This window comes from Somniosus microcephalus, chromosome 34 (genome assembly GCF_052327205.1).
Source record: "Somniosus microcephalus isolate GS21.2 chromosome 34, FLI_Smic_1.0, whole genome shotgun sequence".
NCBI lineage: Eukaryota > Metazoa > Chordata > Chondrichthyes > Squaliformes > Somniosidae > Somniosus > Somniosus microcephalus.
In genome coordinates this window covers 18,367,839-18,389,509 of record NC_141020.1, presented here as the reverse complement: position 1 = coordinate 18,389,509, position 21,671 = coordinate 18,367,839, and the positions used below count along the sequence as shown (strand labels likewise).

At 47.0% G+C, this 21,671-nt stretch overlaps 1 protein-coding gene across 2 annotated transcripts in view; it reads right to left on the bottom strand.

The window, feature by feature from the left end:
* LOC147096850 (galectin-9-like) overlaps window positions 1-21,671 on the bottom strand; it is a 126,450-nt gene that overhangs the window by 24,926 nt on the left and 79,853 nt on the right. For both annotated transcript variants that reach the window (XM_085973535.1, XM_085973536.1), the window contains exon 2: window positions 2,384-2,472. In XM_085973535.1, the coding sequence (XP_085829661.1) occupies window positions 2,384-2,472 (89 nt within the window). The remainder of the gene's footprint in view (window positions 1-2,383; window positions 2,473-21,671) is intronic.

The following is a 21,671-nucleotide window of genomic DNA, read 5'->3' as shown; positions in this document are numbered from 1 at the left end:
GTCCTATTATCTGAAGGGGGTCCCTGGGAGCGTCCTATTATCGGAAGGGGGTCCCTGGGAGCATGCTATTATCTGAAGGGGGGTCCCTGGCAGCGTGCTATTATCTGAAGGCGAGTCCCTGGCAGCGTGCTACTATCTGAAGGAGGGTCCCTGGGAGAACCCCATTATCTGAAGGGGGGTCCCCGGGAGCGTGCTATTATCTGAATGGGGGTCCCTGGGAGCGTGCTATTATCTGAATGGGGGTCCCTGGGAGCGTCCTATTATCTGAAGGGGGTCCCTGGGAGCATCCTATTATCGGAAGGGGGTCCCTGGGAGCATGCTATTATCTGAAGGGGGGTCCCTGGGTGCACCCCATTATCTGAAGGGGATCCCTGGGAGTGTGCTATTATCTGAAGGGGTTTTCCCTGGGAGCATCCTATTATCTAAAGATGGTCCCTGGGAGCATGCTATTATCTGAAAGGGGACCCTGGGAGCGTCCTATTATCTGAAGGGGTTCCCTGGGAGTGTCCTATTATCTGAATGGGGGTCCCTGGGAGCGTGCTATTATCTGAATGGGGGTCCCTGGGAGCGTCCTATTATCTGAAGGGGGTCCCTGGGAGCATCCTATTATCGGAAGGGGGTCCCTGGGAGCATGCTATTATCTGAAGGGGGGTCCCTGGGTGCACCCCATTATCTGAAGGGGATCCCTGGGAGTGTGCTATTATCTGAAGGGGTTTTCCCTGGGAGCATCCTATTATCTAAAGATGGTCCCTGGGAGCATGCTATTATCTGAAGGGGTTCCCTGGGAGCATGCTCTTATCTGAAGGGGGTCTCTGGGAGTGTGCTATTATCTGAAGGGGGTCCCTGGGAGCGTGTTATTATCTGAAGGGGGTCCCTGGGAGCGTGCTATTATCTGAAGGGGGGGGTCCCTGGGAGCGTGCTCTTATCTGAAGGAGGATCCCTGGGAGCACCCCATTATCTGAAGGGGGGTCCCTGAGAGCGTGCTATTATCTGAAGGGGGGTCCCTGGGTGCACCCCATTATCTGAAGGGGATCCCTGGGAGTGTGCTATTATCTGAAGGGGTTTTCCCTGGGAGCATCCTATTATCTAAAGATGGTCCCTGGGAGCATGCTATTATCTGAAAGGGGACCCTGGGAGCGTCCTATTATCTGAAGGGGTTCCCTGGGAGTGTCCTATTATCTGAAGGGGTTCCCTGGGAGCATGCTCTTATCTGAAGGGGGTCTCTGGGAGTGTGCTATTATCTGAAGGGGGTCCCTGGGAGCGTGTTATTATCTGAAGGGGGTCCCTGGGAGCGTGCTATTATCTGAAGGGGGGTCCCTGGGAGCATGCTATTATCTGAAGAGGGTCCCTGGGACCGTGCTATTATCTGAAGGGGGTCCCTGGGAGAGTGCTATTATCTGAAGGGGTCCCTGGGAGCGTGCCATTATCTGAAGGGGTCCCTGGGACAGCACTATTATTTATGGTTGGTCCCTCAACACGGAAGACTTTGATAAGCACTGCACGTGACGTTGATGTCTTTGTCTTAATTTAGATTTCTTTCTTTCATTATATATTAGCGGGGGAGGTGGTCCAGTTTCCATTTTTGGAATTCTTGGGGCATCGTACTGAAATCACTCGGACCAAATCTGGAAAGATTGGGACTCTCAGCTCCGAACAGTCACAACACAGAGCTTGGGTGCGTTGTAACTGACCCGAGAGAAGCTTAACTCGTACAATTCCCATCGGAACTTCTGCATCAAGGGGAGCAAGCCCTCAAAAAAAAAATCTTTGGAATTAACAACAGGAAATGCTACATTCCATTCCTATTTTTCCTCTCTCCACTAGTTTAAAGTATTTCTTTCCGGTTCACTCGGATCGTAATCCATTAAAGCCGTTTGGGTGGGTCAAACAGTAAGAGGAAGGAGAGGGCGCGGGAGAGATTTCCTTTGGAAAGAACTGCTTTAACTCGCACTAGGCCCAGCCTCTGCAACTTCTAATTGTCAAGGAAATTCTACCAGACAGTTGCAAGTAGAGATGATCATATTGGTGTTATATCGCGTACATCAAACAACTTGCATTTATACATTCCCTTTAACACAGTAAAACGGCCCAAGACAGGAGCGATTGTCGGATAGAATGTGGCACCAAGCTCCATAGGCAGATGTTAGGGACAGGTGACCAAAAGCTTGGTCGAGGAGGTAGGTTTCAAGGAGCGTCTTAAAGGAGGAGAGAGCGAGGCGGAGAGGTTTAGGGAGCTTCGGGCCTCGGCAGCTGAAGGCACGGCCGCCAATGGCGGGGCGAAGGAAATAGGGGACGTGCAAGAGGTCCAGAATTGGAGGAGCGCGGAGATCTCGGCGGGTTGTAGGGCCGCGGTATCTTCGATTTCGAGTCCCACTAGCCTTACCTCTTAGCGTGTCCAGGCACCTGTCCTTGAATTATCACCATCTTCCCATCTTGCAGTCCACCAAATATAGCCCCAGTGAAGGGGATAATCTGAAAGAAGGGAGAAATAGACTTAGAATAATACTCAAGGCCACATTTTTACACCCAAGATTTTATGGCTGCGGAATTCCCGCAGAAAATCGCCCCACTTCTCAAGACTCCCCTTCCTAGTGTTCCCCCAACCCTTCCCCTGTAAAATGTTTGTTTAAAAAATGTTGATTTTTAGCTGGAAAAACACCATACTCCGAACCAGTGCCGTAGAGCAGGTAGGGATGCCCGTAATTCCATTAAAAATTGCTGGTTATGTAAACACACCAAGAGAGACGGATGCTCCCAGCCCCCTCACTACCAAAACAATCCCGATGTACCTTCAATACAAAGCATCGCCCGTGGATTTCAGTGTTCAGGTGAAAGTCTCTATATTTCAGCTCAAGCGACAAAAGGCCACCCCCCCCCCCGCCCCCATCACTATGACCAAAGCGGTTGGGATAATATAACGGTTGGGGAGTCGGCGGTCTTTAACAGCTCAAAATATTAACCGGATACCGCATTAACCTGACATCTCCCACTTACTGGGCATTCTCCTGCGGAATCCCCAACAATCTAACCCTCAACCGCGACCTAGAGTTCCCACACCCAGGTATCCGCGCAATCTGGGCAGAACCGGCCGAAACAGCGCAAGATCGCAGTATTTAAAACGTGAGTTGGGTTATACCCATTCCCATTTACGCCATCTTTCACGTTCAAAGGTCACAAGCTGAAGGTAAGCATGCAGGTGCAGCAGGCGGTTAAGAAGGCAAATGTTATGTTGGCCTTCGTAGCGAGAGGGTTTGAGTACAGGAACAAGGATGTCTTGCTGCAGTTGTACAGGGCTTTGGTGAGACCACACCTTGAGTATTGTGTGCAGTTTTGGTCGCCTTACCTGAGGAATGATGTTCTTGCCATGGAAGGAGTGCAGCGAAGATTCACCAGGCTGATACCTGGGATGGCAGGAATGACGTATGAGGAGAGATTGGGTCAATTGGGCTTGGACTCGCTGGAGTTTAGAAGAATGAGAGGGGATCTCATTGAAACTTATAAAATTCTAACAGGACTAGACAGACTAGATGCAGGAAGGATGTTCTCGATGGCAGGGGAGTCCAGAACCAGGGGTCACAGTCTAAGGATAAGGGGTAAGCCATTTAGGACAGAGATGAGGAGGAATTTCTTCACCCAGAGAGTGGTGAACCTGTGGAATTCTCTACCACAGAAGGCAGTGGAGGCCAATTCATTAAATATATTCAAGAAGGAGTTGGATATATTTCTTAAGGCTAAAGAGATCAAGGGATATGGGGAGAAAGCAGGGACAGGGTACTGAATTTGGATGATCAGCCATGATTGCATTGAATGGCGGAGCAGGCTCGAGGGGCCGAATCACAGAAGATCACAGAAACCCCACAGTGCAGATAGAGGCCATTTCGGCCCATCGAGCCTGCACTGACACATATCCCACCCGATCCCCGTAACCCCTACACCAACACATATCCCACCCTATCCCCGTAACCCCACGTATTTAATCCCCCTAACACTAAGGGTCAATTTTTTTTATCATAGCCAATCAACCTAACCCGCACATCTTTGGACTGTGGGAGGAAACCGGAGCACCCGGAGGAAACCCACGCAAACACGGGGAGAATGTGCAAACTCCACACAGACAGTCACCCGAGGCCGGATTCGAACCCGGGTCCCTGGCGCTGTGAGGCAACAGTGCTAACCACTATGCCACCGTGCTGCCCTTCATGGCCTACTCCTGCTCCTATCTTCTATGTTTCTATTCTCCTGAAGCAGTCACAGCCCACAAATCTGCCCACGCAACCCACACCCCCCAGCCCAGGTTGGCATGGCAAGTTCAGGAGGCTGTTCATCACTTTGCACCCAGATTCTCGGGCGCACAAGCACCCGTGGTCACATGAATCCATCGTTACTGGCCTGCAGCAACCAGCAAGCAACTGAAGCCTCGCTCAGGTCTGTTTCTCTCCTTAATACTACAATTGATTTAAAATCCCGTTAAAGTGAATGTGCTGAGATCTGCCCTCGGTACGCAAGACCCGAGACCAGCAGTCAACTGAAACCACCGACTGGCCTGTTTGTTCAGCTGCTCCGATTATTTGAACACATTGGCCCGTATTTTCCAATCAGTGGCTTCCCGCGTGTGGAGGCCTCCGATCGGGAAAAAAATCGACGCACTTACCTGAGGGCTCCCGAGGTGCGTACACTTCTCTCCAAACTCGAAATGCGCAGGGCCCACATATCCCAGAGGCGCAGGCGGTTCGCAAGCATCCCTGGGATCACGTGGGCCATCGGGATCCAATAGGAGAAGGGAATCTCCCTTCATACACTTGACAGATTAGACCTGTCAAATATATGAATGGAAATCACCCCCAAAAACGCTGTAAAACATTAAATAAATTTTTTCTCTCTAAATCACTGTTGTGTTTTTACCGCTATACACAACTACATAAAATAATAAAGCAGCAGAGACTGAGAGTAACTTCAAGTGATCTTTACTGGGTAACTGCAACTTCGGCACTGACTGTAGAAATCGATACGCGTCTGTTATATACGCTCGCAACGAAGGATGTACATCCGCAAAACAAAGTAGTTCCTTCAATGTTGTATACATTACACTTCCTCCTTTAGTTTAATATTATATTAACGCAAAATTTCTATAATTAACATACAGAGCCTGTCTTTACAGTAACCTTTTTGTTTTCTTAAAAGTAACAAAATTCAAATTCCAACATAACATTTTATTTTGTCAACAGCCCTTTTACAAGTCACGTCTCTGGGGAGGCCTCCTCTGCCTCTCTGGGTAACGTCTCTCCAGACTCTTTTGCTTTGGGGAATGAGACTGTACAGGTACAGGTGCATCAGGTGAGCTATCAGCACAGGTAGAGCTCTCAGCTGGTGCTGATGCTGATGAATTAGGAGTGTCTGTTTCCATGTCAGGTGAGTCTGGGCGAGGTATAGGGGTGTTTTCCACCTGAACATCCAGAATTTGGTCCACATGACATCTCAAAACGTTCTCTCCCACATCCACAGTATACATCAGTGGTCCCTCTCTTGTGGATATTGTACCTGGTTGCCACTTTTCCGTCCGGAAATCACGAGCAAGAACTGACTGTCCCACACTGAAGCTTCTTGTTGGCTTAGCATTCAAATGTTTGAACTGTTTGTTCTCTACATCACGACGTACATTCGGTTTAAGAAGGTCCATGCAAGATCTCAGGTTCCTGTTCAGAAACATCATCGCTGGAGTCTGATTAGTGGCTGCGTGTACTGTGTTCCGATAAGCAAAGAGGAAATTGTCTATCTTGTGTTGCAGTGGTAGATTCTCGCTGTACATTGCTTTGATGGCCTTCTTGAAAGTCTGTACGAATCTTTCAGCCAAGCCATTTGTAGCTGGATGGTACGGGGCAGATATGTAGTGCTTGATTCCATTTTTCCTCATGAACCCTTGGAATTCGTCAGAGACAAATTGTCGTCCATTGTCTGTGCAGATTTGTTCTGGTAGGCCATTTCTAGCGAACATGGTCCTCAGAGCTGAAATGGTCTTTTCAGATGTGGTTAATTTCATTTTAATGACCTCGGGCCATTTGGAATGTGCATCGACTGCAATCAAGAACATGGAGTCCATGAACGGTCCAGCAAAGTCGATGTGCACACGTTGCCATGGTGATGAGGGCCATTCCCATGGATGGAGAGGGGCTTGTGGTGGTGCGTTCTGGACCTTTTGACATCCTGAGCAGCTCTTTGTCAGGTCCTCGATCTGTTTGTCAATTCCCGGCCACCACACGTATCCACGGGCAAGGCTTTTCATCTTTACCGTACCTAAGTGGCCTTCATGCAGTTCATCTAGCACTCGGTTACGAAGCTTGGGAGGAATCACAACTCGTGAGCCGCACATCAGTGTTCCCCGACACGCTGATAACTGCTCCCTCCTAGCTGAGAATGCTGGAAACAATGAGTCACCATGCACTGGCCATCCCTTCACAGTGATGTCATAAACTTTTGACAATGTAGGGTCATTGCGTGTTTCTTTCAATGAGGGAGTTTGTCACTGGTAGCTGCTCAACTATTGTTGTGTGAAATACCTCTGTTGAGTCAACTGTTGTACTTCTCTCTGAGGTCGGCAGTGGTAAACGTGACAAACCATCGGCGTTGCCATGTTGCTTGGTCCCCTTGTATTCAATGTCATACAGGTGAGCCCCTAGGAAGAGTGACCATCGCTGTAGCCGTTGTGCCGTCATCACTGGAACGCCCTTCCTTGGGTTGAAGATTGAAAGGAGAGGCTGGTGGTCAGTTAACAGTGTAAACTGTTGACCATACAAGTAGTGGTTGAATTTCTTGACTCCCCACACAAGGCTGAGGGCTTCTCGGTCAATCTGTGCATAATTGCGTTCAGCTGTAGTCAATGATCTTGAGGCAAAGGCTATTGGTCTTTCTGAGCCGTCTGGGAACTTATGTGACAACACGGCATCAATGCCATGGGGTGAAGCATCACATGCCAGTCGAATAGGTAAGGATGGGTCAAAGTGAGCTAGCACCTCTTCTGAAGTAATGAGTCTTTTACTCTCTTGAAAAGCTTGTTCACAGCTGTCACTCCACTTCCATTGTGACCCTGTCTGTAGCATAGGATAGGTGGATAGGTTGGGCAAGAACTTGTGATAGTAGTTCACCAGTCCAAGATATGATCTCAACTGAGGCACATTTTCAGGTGTTGGTGCATTAATCACAGCTTCAATCTTGTCTGGAGACTTGTGTAAACCATCCTTGTCAATCACATGTCCACAGTATGAGATTTCCTTTTTGAAAAACTCACACTTGTCTCGGTTCACTTGGAGCCCATACTCCCGTAACCTGATGAGCACCTGTTCGAGGTTGGAAAGGTGGTCTTTGTCATTCTTGCCAGTAATGATGATGTCATCAAGATAACACTGAGTACCTGGGATCCCCTGCAGGACTTGGTCCATTGCCCTTTGCCAGATTGCAGGAGCTGATGCTATTCCGAATACCAGCCGATTGTACTGGTAAAGGCCTTTGTGCGTATTTATTGTCAGGTACTTCTTTGATGCATCATCAATTTCCATTTGGAGATAGGCCTGGGCCAAGTCAATCTTTGTGAAGCGTTCCCCTCTTGACAGGGAAGCAAAGATGTCCTCAGTGCGAGGCAATGGGTACTGTACTGTGTGGAGGACTGGGTTAACAGTCACTTTAAAGTCTCCACAGATGCGCACTTTTCTTGGCTTTCCTGGTTTTGTGCTGGAGGTTTTCTTCATCACTGGAACTATAGGTGTGGCCCATTCACTCCAATCCACCTTGGACAGGACCCCTAATTGTTCCACGTTCTCCAGCTCTGCTTCTACTGAAGGGCGAATTGCATAAGGCACTGGTCTGCCTTGTGGAACTTTGGATTTGCGTTCTCCTCAATCTTAATTTTTGCTTTCATGCCCTTAAGTGTTCCTATTCCCTTCTTGAACACTTCCTGAGAGTCAGAGAGTATTTGTGACAGTCTCTCAGGAGTGGCGTTGCTGTCCTCCTTTGCTGACACAAACAGTGCTTGGATGGTGTGCCAATCCAACTGTATTTTCCTGAGCCATTCGCGTCCCAGCAATGGTGGTCCTCCATTTTCCACTACATAGAGGTTCAATTGCGGTATTTTTTTTTCTTTGTATGTCACTGTCACTTTTATTTTACCTTTGGGGCACACTCTTTGTCCTGTGTATGTCTTTAACAGTACTTTAGTTGGCCTTAGCGGTATGTGTGCAAACAGTCGTCTGTAGTCATGTACAGAGATCACTGTTAAAGCTGAGCCTGTGTCCAACTCCATTTTCAGCCTAACTCCTGCCACTTCTGGAGTAACCCATATTATTCTGTGATCCCCTGTCTCTTTCACACTGTGTAGTTTTAGACAAGCCAGATCCTCTTCCTCTGAGTCTGTGTCACTTTTTTCTTTATCTGAACTATCTCCGGTCACGTAGTGTACCTTCTTGTATCTATCTTTGAAAGGTTCCTTGTTTTCAGTCACTTGATGTACCTTTTTGTTACTCTGTATTGTATCAGTTTTCGGCTTCTTATTTGCTTTGGAGACTCTTTCAATGTGCCCTCGCCTGCCACATTGTCTGCAGTCTTTGTCGTTAAACCAACAGTCATTGTGGTCATGTGACATTTTGCCACAGCGATAGCACTTCTTTTCTTGTTTCAGTGACATTTTATTAGTTGAATATTCCAGGGATTTTTGTTGAATTCTTAAATGGTCTTGGAGTGTGTCCACTATTTGTTTGAATGTTTTGTTTGCTGCCTTTTCTGGGGTTAATAAACTACGTAGCAGCCCATATGTCTTTGCGCCCATAACACACAGCAAAACAGTGGCTTTCTTTTCTACCTCCACTCCGTTAGCCTCACAGTACAACTCCACTCTTTCAATGTAAGTTGCCCAGTCTTCAATGCTGCTATCAAATGCTGCAACTGTGCCAATCATCGCCATTTTCTTTTTTCCAAACCCGTTTTTCTTTCTTTACTAGTTAGCTAGCGTCATGCAAGTCCTGTACACTTTTCACTTGACTTACGTATCCCCTGCCTAGCTTAGCAAGCGTGCTCAGTTTTCTCTACCTTCTCGCTCCTTTCTTCCAAGTTTCGGTGTCCTCTGGATGCGATGCCAGAATAGGAAGACGTAGGTTCATAATTCTCATCGCCAATTTGTTGTGTTTGTACCGCTAGACACAACTACATAAAATAATAAAGCAGCAGAGACTGAGAGTAACTTCAAGTGATCTTTACTGGTTAACTGGAACTTCGGCACTGACTGTACAAATCGATACGCGTCTGTTATGTACGCTCGCAACTAAGGATGTACATCCGCAAAGCAAAGTAGTCCCTCCAATGTTGTATACATTACAATCACATTTTTTAAATGAGTTGAAATTACAATAAGTTAAATATTTTAAACAAAAATTTACAGGGCTAAAAATAAACTTACCTTTTTTTTTTTTAAAAGTATTTTTAAATGATAAATAAGTGAAAATCATTTTTTTTTAAACTTTTTTTTAAAAAGCCTTATGCCTGCTTTTACCAGGCATAAGATTTCTAAGGGTTTTCTGCGGGCAGAGGTTCTGCAGAAAGCAGAACTCATCCCCCCCCCCCCCGCAGAGCCCCTTCTCCAGGGCAGGCGTCCGATCTGTCAGGAGGATTCTTGACTGATCGGAAATGTCGGTTTTCAGCGCATGCGCTGTGCATGCCTGGAACCAGCATTTCCGATGTCCCTAAGGGTGGGCACACAGCGCATACACACCCATAGGCATCGGAAAATACGGCCCATTATCGGTTTAAATTAGTTTGATTCAGTAATTTTGGGTCCCCGTTGGCCATGTGTTGCAGCTAATGCTCATTACGGCCAATAACGGCGCTTGATTGCGCCAAGTCGCGGGGATTTTATGTTCGGCCTTATGCCAATGAGTTTTAGCGGAAACTTGAGCCTAACTTCACATAGATACATAGAAGATAGGAGCAGGAGTAGGCCATTCGGCCCCTCGAGCCTGCTCCGCCATTCAATGAGATCATGGCTGATCATCCAAATTCAGTACCCGGTCCCTGCCTTCTCCCCATATCCCTTGATCCCTTTAGCCTTAAGAAATATATCCAACTCTTTCTTGAATATACTTAATGAACTGGCCTCCACCGCCCTCTGTGGCAGAGAATTCCACAGGTTCACCACTCTCTGGGTGAAGAAATTCCTCCTCATTTCAGTCCTAAATGGCTTACCCCTTATCCTTAGACTATGACCCCTGGTTCTGGACTCCCCGGCCATCAGAAACATCCTTCCTGCATCTAGTCTGTCCAGGCCTGACAGGATTTTATAGGTTTCGATGAGATCCCCTCTCAATCTTCTAAACTCCAGTGAGTATAAGCCCAATCGACACAATCTCTCCTCATACGTCATTCCTGCCATCCCAGGTATCAGCCTGGTGAATCTTCGCTGCACTCCTTCCATGGCAAGAACGTCCTTCCTCAGGTAAGGCGACCAAAACTGCACACAATACTCAAGGTGTGGTCTCACCAAGGCCCTGTACAACTGCAGCAAGACATCCTTGTTCTTGTACTCGAACCCTCTTGCTACGAAGGCCAACATACCATTTGCCTTCTTAACCGCCTGCTGCACCTGCATGCTTACCTTCAGCGACTGGTGCACGAGGACACCCAGGTCTCGTTGCACTTCCCCTTCTCCCAATCTGTTTCCATTCAAATAATAATCTGCCTTCCTGTTTTTGCCACCAAAGTGGATAACCTCACATTTATCCACATTATAGTGCATTTGCCATGTTTCTGCCCAATCACCCAGCCTGTCCAAATCATGCTGGAGTTTCACGACATCCTCCTCACAGCATACCCTCCCCCCAAGCTTTGTGTCGTCTGCAAATTTGGAGATATTACATCCAATTCCCTCGTCCAGATCATTAATATATATTGTGAACAGCTGGGGTCCTAGGACCGATCCTTGCGGTACCCCACTAGTCACTGCCTGCCACTCGGAAAACGACCCGTTTATTCCAACTCTTTGCTTTCTGTCCGCCAACCAGTTCTCTATCCAAGTCAATACCTTGCCCCCAATCCCATGTGCCTTAATTTTGCACGCTAATCTCTTATGCGGGACCTTATCGAAAGCCTTCTGAAAGTCCAAATACACCACATCCACTGGTTCTCCCTTATCTATTTTACCAGTTACATCCTCAAAAAATTCCAGTAGATTAGTCAAGCATGATTCACCTTTTGTAAATCCATGCTGACTTTGTCCGATCCAGTCACTGCTTTCCAAGTGCTCTGCTATTACATCTTTTATAATGGACTCTAGCATTTTCCCCACTACCGATGTCAAGCTATAATTCCCCGCCTTTTCTCTACCACCTTTTTTAAATAGTGGGGTAACATTAGCTACCCGCCAATGCATGGGTACCGTTCCAGAGTCTATCGAGTTCTGGAAGATGACCAGCAATGCATCTACTATTTCTAGGGCCACTTCCTTAAGTAGCCTGGGATGTAGATTATCAGGCCCTGGGGATTAATCGGCCTTCAGTCCCATCAATTTTCCTAACACCATTTCCCTACAAATACTGATTTCTTTCAGTTCCACCCTTTCATCAGACCCTATGTTCCCCGGCATCTCTGGGAGGTTATTTGTGTCCTCCTTTGTGAAGACAGAACCAAAATATGTATTTAGTTGGTCAGCCATTTCTTTGTTCCCCATTATAAATTTCCCCGATTCTGACTGCAAGAGACCTACGCTTGACTTCACCAATCTTTTTCTCTTCACATATCTATAAAAGCTTTTACAGTCAGTTTTTATGTTCTCTGCAAGCTTACTCTCATATTCTATTTTCCCTTTCTTAATTAATCCCTTTGTCCTCCTTTGTTGAATCCTAAACTGCTCCCAATCCTCAGGATTATTGCTTTTTCTGGCCAATTTATATGCCCTCTCCTTGGACCTTATGCTATCCCTAATTTCCCTCGTTAGCCACGGTTGGGTCACCTTTTTTGTTTTATTTTTATGCCAAACTGGGATGAACAAATTCTGTAGTTCATCCATTCGGTCTTTGAATGTTTGCCATTGCCTATCCACCGTCAACCCTTTGAGTGCCATTCCCCAATCAATCCTACCCAACTCGCTCCTCAGACCATCGTAGTTTCCTTTATTTAAATTGAGGACCCTAGTCTCCGAGTCAACTACTTCATTCTCCATCTTAATGAAGAATTCGATCATATTATGATCGCTCCGACCCAAGGGGCCTCTTACAACAAGATTGCTAATTAATCCTTTCTCGTTACATAATACCCAGTCTAAGATGGCCTGATCTCTGGTTGGTTCCTCGACATATTGGTCCAGGAAACCATCCCGTAAACACTCCAGGAATTCCTCCTCCACAGTATTGTTACTCATTTGGTTGGCCCAATCTATATGTAGATTAAAGTCACCCATGATGACTGCTGTGCCCTTATTGCACGCTTCTTTAATTTCTCTTTTAATGCCATCCCCAACCTCCGCCTTACTGTTTGGAGGTCTATAAACCACTCCCACTAATGTTTTTTTCCCCTTAGTATTTCTCAATTCTACCCATACAGATTCCACCTCATCAGAGCTAATATCCTTCATTACAATTGTGTTAATCCCTTCTTTAACCAGTAATGCTACCCCACCTCCCTTTCCTTTTTGCCTATCTTTCCTGAATATCGAATACTCCTGGATGTTGAGTTCCCAGTCCTGGCCTTCCTTGAGCCACGTTTCCGTAATCCCAACCCCAACCAAATCATATTTGTTTACTTCTATTTGCGCAGCCAATTCATCCACCTTATTACAAATGCTCCTCGCATTAAGACACAAAGCCTTCAGGCTTGTTTTTTTAATGCTCTTAGACCTATTAGAATTATTATTTACTGTGGCCCTGTTTGATTTAAACCGTTGATTTCTCTGACTGCCACTTTTGTTTTTCTCCTTCCTATCTTTTGCTTTTATCCTTGTTTCCCTTTCCTCTGTCTCCCTGCTCAGGTTCCCAACCCCCTGCCATTTTAGTTTAAACCCTCCCCCACAGCACTAGCAAACACTCCCCCTAGGACACTGGTTCCAGCCCTGCCCAGGTGCAAACCGTCCGGTTTGAACTGGTCCCACCTCCCCTAGAACCGGTTCCAATGTCCCAGGAACTTGAATCCCTCCCCCTGGCACCATTCCTCTAGCCACGTATTCATCTGAAGTATCCTTCTATTTCTACTCTGACTCTCACCTCGGCGAAACCGGCACAACTCCCAGCGCATTTTGAGTAGCTTTTCCCAATTGTGCTCCGAGCAGAAACTTCAGGCCCATGCATCAAGTCTCTATCACACAGAATACATCTCATAATACAAAGATGTTAATACTGCATTGTTAAATTATTTTTCCTATTATATCCTACCTTGTTCTACCAGTAACTAATAGTATTTCATTGAAGTTGCACCAATAACTAATATTAATACTGATAACACTCAGATTCCCCTCATAACCAACAGTAATGAAATAACTCACTGATAGTCTATGCATAACTGGTAGTAATGACTTTAATGCTCCAATCTGTAACTAGTAGTAATCCTGTAACTAGTAGTAATCCTATAACTAGTAGTAATCCTATAACCCACTGATATTCACCCTGTAACTACAGCCAGAATCCCCCTGCACTCAACGGGTTGTGGTCAGGCTCCACAATCGACGCTGTTTTTAAACAGGCCCCATCTCTCTCCTTATCACCTCAGTGCGGCTCCCACTCACCACGTTGCTGCTGGTCCTGGCAGTAAATGCCAGGCCCTGTCCCACACAGTGCCCGGTCTCCGAGTCTCCCTCGCTCTCCCAGTCCCCACCATTCTTCTCCAGTCTTCCTCACTTCCCCTCTCTCTCTCTCCCCGTCTCCCTCACTCCCCCACTCCCTCAATCTCTCTCTCCCCAGTCTCCCTTTCTGCCCCAGTCTCTCCCTCAATCTCCCTTCATCTTCCCAGTCTCCCCCACTTTCCCCCTCTCTCCCTAAATCACTCCCTCACTTCCCCAGTCTCCCTCCCTCTCCCCCTCACTCTCTCCCAGTCTCCCTCACTCACCCCCAGTCTCTCAAACTCCCTCACTTTCTCTCAATCACTCCCTCACTCCCCCAATCTCCCCCTTCTCTCTCCCCAGTCTCCTTCACTCTTCACTCTCTCTCTATCTCTCAGTCTTCCTCACTCTCCCCTAGTCTCCTTCTCTCTCCCTCTATCTCTCCCTCACCCTCCCCATCTCCTTCAACCTTCCCTCTATCTCTCCCACACTCACTCTCAACCAGTCTCTCAATCTCCCTCCCTCTCCCTCCCCAGTCTCCTTCACTCTCCCCGTCTCTCCCGCAGTCTCCCCGTCTTACTCTCCCCCTCCCTCCCCTCTTTCCTCTCCCCTCCCTCTACACCCTCCCCTTCTCCCCTCCCACTCACACTCGCTTCCCTCCCCACCCCCCTCCCCTCTCTCTACCCACCTCCCTCTCTCCCCCTTTCCCTCCCTCCTCCCCTCCCATCCCTCCTTCTCTCTCCCCTCCCCCCTTCTCCCTCTCCACCTCTCCCTCCCTCCTCCCACCCTCTCCCCTTCTCTGCCCCTCCTTCTTCCCCCCTCTCTCCCCCCTCCCTCCCCCCTCTCTCTTCCCCCCCCTCCCCCCTCTCTCTTCCCCCCTCCCCTCTCTCTCTTCCCCCCCTCCCCCTCTCTCTTCCCCCCTCCCCTCTCTCTCTTCCCCCCCTCCCCTGTCTCTCTTCCCCCCCCTCCCCTGTCAAATTCAAATTCAAATCGCTTTATTGGCATGATAAGGTACATCTTATGTTGCCAAAGCATCATAATACATTTATGGTTGAACACATAACGCAGTTCTATTCATACAGTGTATAAACAGGTATATCCCTGAGTGTATAAATATACAATCGCATTATTTATATATACTCTTTTCTTAGTTTACTGGTTGTCCCTCTGTTCATGGCAAGCTGTAACATAGTGTGCCGCCAGTGTTACACAGCTTCTCTCCTCCCCCAGTAGGTATGGGAGTTTTTGGTTGTCATTCAGATTTCTGAATTCATGGCATATTTGTGAGAATTTTTGGTAGAAATTCTCCCTGATGCCCTGATATTTTCCACAGGCTGTGAGGAAGTGCATCTCTGTCTCCACTACTCCCTGACTGCAGTGAGAGCATATCCTGTCTTCTCTTGGCAGCCTGGTCTGCCTTTTTCGATCGCTAGGCTATGTTCGCTAGGTCTGTACCTTGTCAAGGTTCTTCTCAGTTTGTTATCCTTTACCATGGTCAGGTAATCAGCTATGTTGTATTGTCTGTTTAGGGCCAAGTAGCAATTGAGTTTGCTTTGGGTTTTTGTTGTTTCTGCCCAATATGTCGGATATTTTTCCTTTTGCTTAGCGACAATTGTGTTGGGTCGAATTCTTTGTGTTACCCTGTCACTGTCCTGGGGCTGGTTGTTGTTAGTATTGTTAGTAGTTACTTCACTGAGTCCCAGGACTAGTTGACTGAGGGTATTCTTCTTTATGGTCAGCTCTTGGCATTTCAGGGCGTCGTAGTGATAGCATTGGGGGTTGCTCATTTGTAGGTGATTCCAAAATTTGGTGGCTCTTTTTTGGATAGTGATTATTAATGGATATTGGCCTAGTTCCGCCCTGCATGCAATGTTTACTGTTTTCCTTTGAGTCCGGAGGATACTTTTACAGAATTCTGTATGTAGGATCTCAATTGGGTGTTTGTCCCATTTTGCAAATTCTTGTTGTGTTAGCGGTCCCCATACCTCACTGCCATAGAGTGCAATTGGTTCAATTACTGATTTGAAAATTTTGAGCCAAATGCTAATTGGGATTTCTATTTGGATTGATTTTTTGATGGCATAGAAAGCCCTTCTTGCTTTCTCTTTCAGTTCATTCACAGCCAGTTTGAAGTTTCCCGTAGAACTGATTTTTAAGCCCAAGTATGTGTAGTGAGTGGTTTGTTCAATTTTGGTTGTTCCTACTGTGAAATTTATTTTGGGTCCCTGATGTTTGGATCTTTGCTGGAACACAAGGACTTTGGTTTTTTGGGGATTTATTGTCAGGGCCCAAGTCTGGCAGTACGACTCCAGCAGGTCCAGGTTCTGCTGTAGACCCTCCTTAGTTGGTGACAGCAGAACCAGGTCGTCTGCATAGAGGAGGAATTTAACCTTGGATTCATATAGGATGAGGCCAGGTGCTGTAGATTGTTCAAGTAGTTTTGCCAATCCATTAATGTAAATATTAAAGAGTGTTGGTGAGATTGGCGAGCCCTGCGTCACCCCCCGCCCCAGTGGGAAGTATTTTGTTTGTTTGTCTCCAATTTTAACTGCACATTTATTGTTTGTATACATTGATTTAATTACATCATATGTTTTCCCTCCTACCCCGCTTTCGATAAGTTTCAGGAATAAACCGTCATGCCAGATGGAGTCGAAAGCCTTCTGGAAATCTACAAAGCATGCGTAGATTTTGCTTTTGTTATGGTGAACGTGTTTGTCAATTAGGGTCTGTAGGGTGAAGATATGATCGGATGTTCTATAGTTTGGCAGGAATCCAATTTGGCTTTTACTCAAGACATTGTGCTCTTCAAGGAAGTTTATAAGTCTTTTGTTTATGATGCTACAGAATACCTTCCCCAGGTTACTGTTTACACAGATGCCTCGATAGTTGTTTGGGTCGATTTTGTCCCCACTTTTGTATATGGGTGTTATGAGTCCTTTGTTCCAGATGTCAGGGAAATAACCGACACTCAGAACCAAGTTGAAGAGTTTTAGGATAGCTAGTTTCATTTTGTCGTCTGCGTGTTTAATCATCTCGTTTAGTATGCCGTCTGTCCCGCAAGCTTTTCCTGGTCGCAGGTCCTTGAGTTTTTCAAGAAGTTCTTTTTGTTATTATGGCGTCTAGCGGGTTTTGGTTATCTTTTATGGCCAATTCAAGCTTTTCCAGTTTTTTGCGTATTTGGTGTTGCTCTGGTCTTAATGTGTTTTTCTGGTATAATTTTTCAAAGTGGTTTACCCATGTGTCCCCATTTTGAATGGACAAATCGTCGTGTTGTTTTTTGTGTAGTGTTTTCAAGTTGTCCCAGAAACAATTGGAATCAATGGATTCCTCCATGGAGCTGAGTGTATTCTTAATAAATTGCTCTTTTTTGGTTCGGAGTGTGTTTCTGTATTGTGTTAGTGTTTGACAATAAGTAAGGCGTAATTCCTCGTTTTCTGGATGTCTGTGTTTTTGGTTTGATATTTTTCTAAGTTTTTTCCTCATGTTATGGCAATCATGGTCAAACCATTTTTCATAGTTTTTTGTTTTGGGTTTGTTCTTGCGAGCTTTCAAGTTTGCATTTGTTGCCAAATTATCAAAAATATTGTTTAGTTTACTAACTGCCCGGTTTACGCCTTCTTTATTGTGAGTGTATATGTTATCCAGAAAGGTGTCTAAGAGAGCTTGAGTTGATGCATTGCTAATTGTTTTCTGGTATTTTTCCATGTCATTTTTGGCCCATCTGTACGATTTTTTGGTGTTGTACAGTTTACTGGGTTGTGTTTCTATGTTGTTTGTTTCTGTCTTTTTGAGAAACATAGTAATTTGACTGTGATCTGACAGTGTTGTTTGTGGTTTGACTGTGAATGCTCTGAAAGAGGATGGGTCTAAGTCTGTAATCATATAGTCTACTGTGCTGCAGCCAAGAGGTGAGCAATAGGTCGATCTTCCTAGGAACCTACCATTGACAATGTACAGACCCAGGTTTCGACAGAGCTGTAGTAGTTGTTTTCCGTTGGTATTTGACTGCTTGTCGCAGTTATGCCTGTATGGAAGGGAAGGGATGTCAAAGTGGTTATTCCCGAATACGTAATTGTTTCCCTGATTATTGGTGAAGTCTGGTTCTTCGCCCGTTCTTGAATTGAGGTCCCCACAGATCAACACGTTCCCCTGGGCCTGGTATTGGATAATTTCCCCCTCCATGTTGGAGAAGGTGTCCTCTTTAAAGTACGGGGAATCGATTGGAGGGATATAAAGTGCGCAAATGTAAACATCTTGGGTGTTTGAGATAATCTCCCTCTCAAGTTTGAGCCACATATGGTTTTCGCCCTTTTTTATAAATTTGATGTAATTCTTAAGTTCTGTTTTAAACCAGATCAGTATGCCTCCGGAGTCTCTGCCTTGGGTTACACTTGGTAATTTATTGGAGGGGACCACTAGCTCAGTGTACCCTTGGGGACAGCCAGTGTGTCCTTTTCCTTTATACCAAGTTTCCTGTAAAATGATAATATCTAGATCTTTAGTTTCTTCTATGAACTCTGTGGTCCTACTCTTCACTTCTAGCACTGAAGAGCGTAGACCTTGGATATTCCAGGTCGAAATATATAAGGATTTCATGTTAAGTTTGATCTTTTACTATGATAGGTTAAAGAGTGGTACGTGTTTGTCGTGTCTAAGTGTGGGGAAAAAAAAGATCACCTCCGTTGTCCATAAAAGTTAATACAATTTGGTTACAGTTCTATTAATTAGTCCTTGATCCATAAGGCGGAAGTAGATGCTGCTGCACATCTGCTTATTGTCTCTTAATGGATTGTTTCTGTCTGAGGTATTGCGTACGTCCTGTGCATCTCTCCCTCTGTCTGGCTGGGGGCGGTCCTATTCCCCTGTGGGACAGCAGTGGTGCAGGTCTGATATTGTTGATCCTCTCTGGTCTCGGTTGGTGTGGTGGTGGTCTTTGTAGTGTTCCTGATATGTGCCCCGCTGATCTCTGGTGGTCGGGGGGGGGTCCTCTTGGAGTCTGAGTATGGACCCGGTTAAAAGCGACGTCCTTCAGGGCTTTAGCAAAGATCGATATTCTTTGCCTTTGGATGTGGACGTGGTCGTAAAGACATTCCTCATCGAGGGTGGGGTGTTGGGCCAGGTGTACGTTGTGGTTTGATTCGCAGTCTCTTGCTATGCTGGCATTTATCTCATGAATTGTGTTGTTGTTGAAGTCTGTTCTCGGCAATATTGTGGAAACAGTGATTCTAGTGTTTGGAAATGTACTGCTTGCCTTCCTAATCATTGCTCTGAGCGATGTTGCTACCTCTTTCTGTTTGGCCTTTAGGTCATTTGTGCCCGTGTGTATTATTATGTGTTGGGGGGAGCCTAATCTGGCTTTGGTCAGCCACCCCATGGCTCTGTCTGTTGTTGGGCACCAAATCTTTTCTACTTTACTTCTAGGGAAGAGCTTTTTCTCCCATAGAAATTTCCCATTTGAGTCTATGAGTATTACGACGTCAGCCTTGTTTGTGTTTACTGTCTGGTGGCTTTCGCCTGGACTCATAGTGTGTGTGCTGGGCTGGGGTGTCTGGTGTGTGCGTACCTCTTGTGAGCGGCTCGCTTGTGGTTCCACGGTGGTGGGGGAAGATTGCGAATCAGTATGCTGGTCGGTCTGTGTGGCACCCCTTGTATTGTGTGTCTGTTGCTTTTGTTCCGTGTGGGAGTGCAGCCGTTCCGTCCAGCTCTGTCTTGTCTTATCTCTAGCCTCTGGTTGCTGGTCTAATGGTGTTATCTCTCCTCTATGGCTCTCTTCTTTTTCCTGCAGCTCTTTCACCTGATTCCTAAGTAGATTCACCTGTTTCTCAAGTAGATTCAGCTCTCTCTTGTGTCTCTCCCTCTCCTGCTTTTGTTCGTCATTCAATTTGAGGAACTCCTCTCTAAGTTTCACCATCTCTATCTCTAATTGATTAAATTTATCTTTTGGTTGTATCTGGCTGTGTGATCCCTGGGTATGTGTCTGGTCGGCCCTGGAAGGCTCACTCACTTCCTGGCTATGCTGCTCTTCTCTTGGTGAGCTGGGAATGGCAGGGGGACTATGTGTGGCTTCCTCCCTGGTAGTTATGCTGGGGTTTGTCAGTTGTATCGTGTGGCTGTGGTTCCCCGGGGTTAGTGTCTGGTTTGAACTGTGTGGCTCATTCACCTCCTGACCAGGCAGATTTACTCCTGGTAAGTTGTCAATGTTGGGGGGAGTGCGGGCCACTCTGAGGTTGTTCTTTCCCCTCGTAGTTAATCTTTTCAGTGTCCTGAAGGCCGTTGCAAATTTGTCGAGGTTGCCTTGCACTAATATTGTTCCGGTATTGTACGCGTTGACAGTCGTGGTTGAACTGTCTCCTGGTGTGTTAATTTTCATTATGGACCCATTTGCAGTATTTTCTAGCTTAACCCTGGGTATAGTGTGATTTTATTGCTGTGATCCAAGCCGTTGGCTGATCTGAGTAGAAAATGAGGTTACTTTTTGTCCCATTGTTGTAACAGTCAGCAAAAAGAGTTTCTGGTTTTTCTCTCATCTGCTCATGCTTGATCGCTTTTATAGCTTTTTTTGCGGTGTTGGGGGGAATCTGGAAGCGGGGCTGTTGTGGATCTTCTGATTCGCTCATTTTTGGTAAAGTATTGTTGATCTTAGAATAAGCTTTTCTGGGGCCCCAGGTTTGGGGTTTCCCTCTCCCTGTTCGCGAACTTTCCCGGTCCCCCTCTCCGACCCCGTGGTCCCTGGGCCTCGGCTTCTGGGTTCACCCTTCTCAGGTCTGAGTCTGTGAGCCGCTGTTTCCCGGTGCCTTCGGGCTGTTCCCCTCCCCGGTGTTTCTCGGTGCCTTCGGGCTGTTCCCCTCCCGCTCACTGGTCTCTGGGCCTCTGTCTCGGCCTGGCTCCTCGGGCCTTTCCCTGGCTTCAGTCTCCCTCCCTGGGCCCTGTACTCACAGTCTTGGTTTGCTTCTGGTAGCCTTCTGGTTGCTCCCCTTCTCCTCAGAGGTCTCTGGGCCTGGCTCCTCGGGCCTTTCCCGGGCTTTCTATCCCAGCCGCCGCTCGGGCTGTGCCTCGTTCGCCGTTCAGGTGCTGGACTGCGGCCGTCGCTCGGGTGCTGGACTGCGGCCGCCGATCGGGCCGTGTCTCGTTCGCCGCTCGGGCTCCCCGAGTCACCTCGCTCTGGCTGCCGCTGCGTCTCCGTGCGGCCTCCCCGATTCGCCTCGCCTCGTTTCCCGAAGCGGCCTCCCCGAGTCACCTCGCTCCGGCTGCCGCTGCGTCTCCGTGCGGCCTCCCCGATTCGCCTCGCCTCGTTTCCCGAAGCGGCCTCCCCGAGTCACCTCGCTCCGGCTGCCGCTGCGTCTCCGTGCGGCCTCCCCGATTCGCCTCGCCTCGTTTTCCGAAGCGGCCTCCCAGAGTCTCCTCGCTCCGGCTGCCGCTGCGTCTCCGTGCGGCCTTCACCGAGTCACCTCGCCTCGGTTCCCGATGCGGCCGAGTCACCTCGCTTCTGCTGCTGCTGTGGCCCCGTGCGGCCGCTGTTCTTTGGTTTGTATATTTCTTCCCTTATTTCTTTTTTGCTTTGGATTTTTTTTTTTTCTAATTTCCTCTGGGTTTTTTTCTCCTTTAGTGGTCTCTTTGGCGGTCTTTTCCTTCCTTACTTAATCTAGACTAAACTAAACTTAAACTTAAACTTAACTAAACAAAACTAAACTAACTTAACTAGAACTAAATTTAACTTTAAAACCTTTTTAAACTTGAAATGAACCTTTTTTTTCCCCCACTTTAAACACTAAAAACACTAAAAATTCAGCAGCCCATCTTCAGCGTGTGTATTCACTCTGTCTGGCTTGTCCCCCTCACCTCCCTCCCCTCTCTCTCTCTCCCTCCCCTCCCCCTCTCTCTCTCTCTC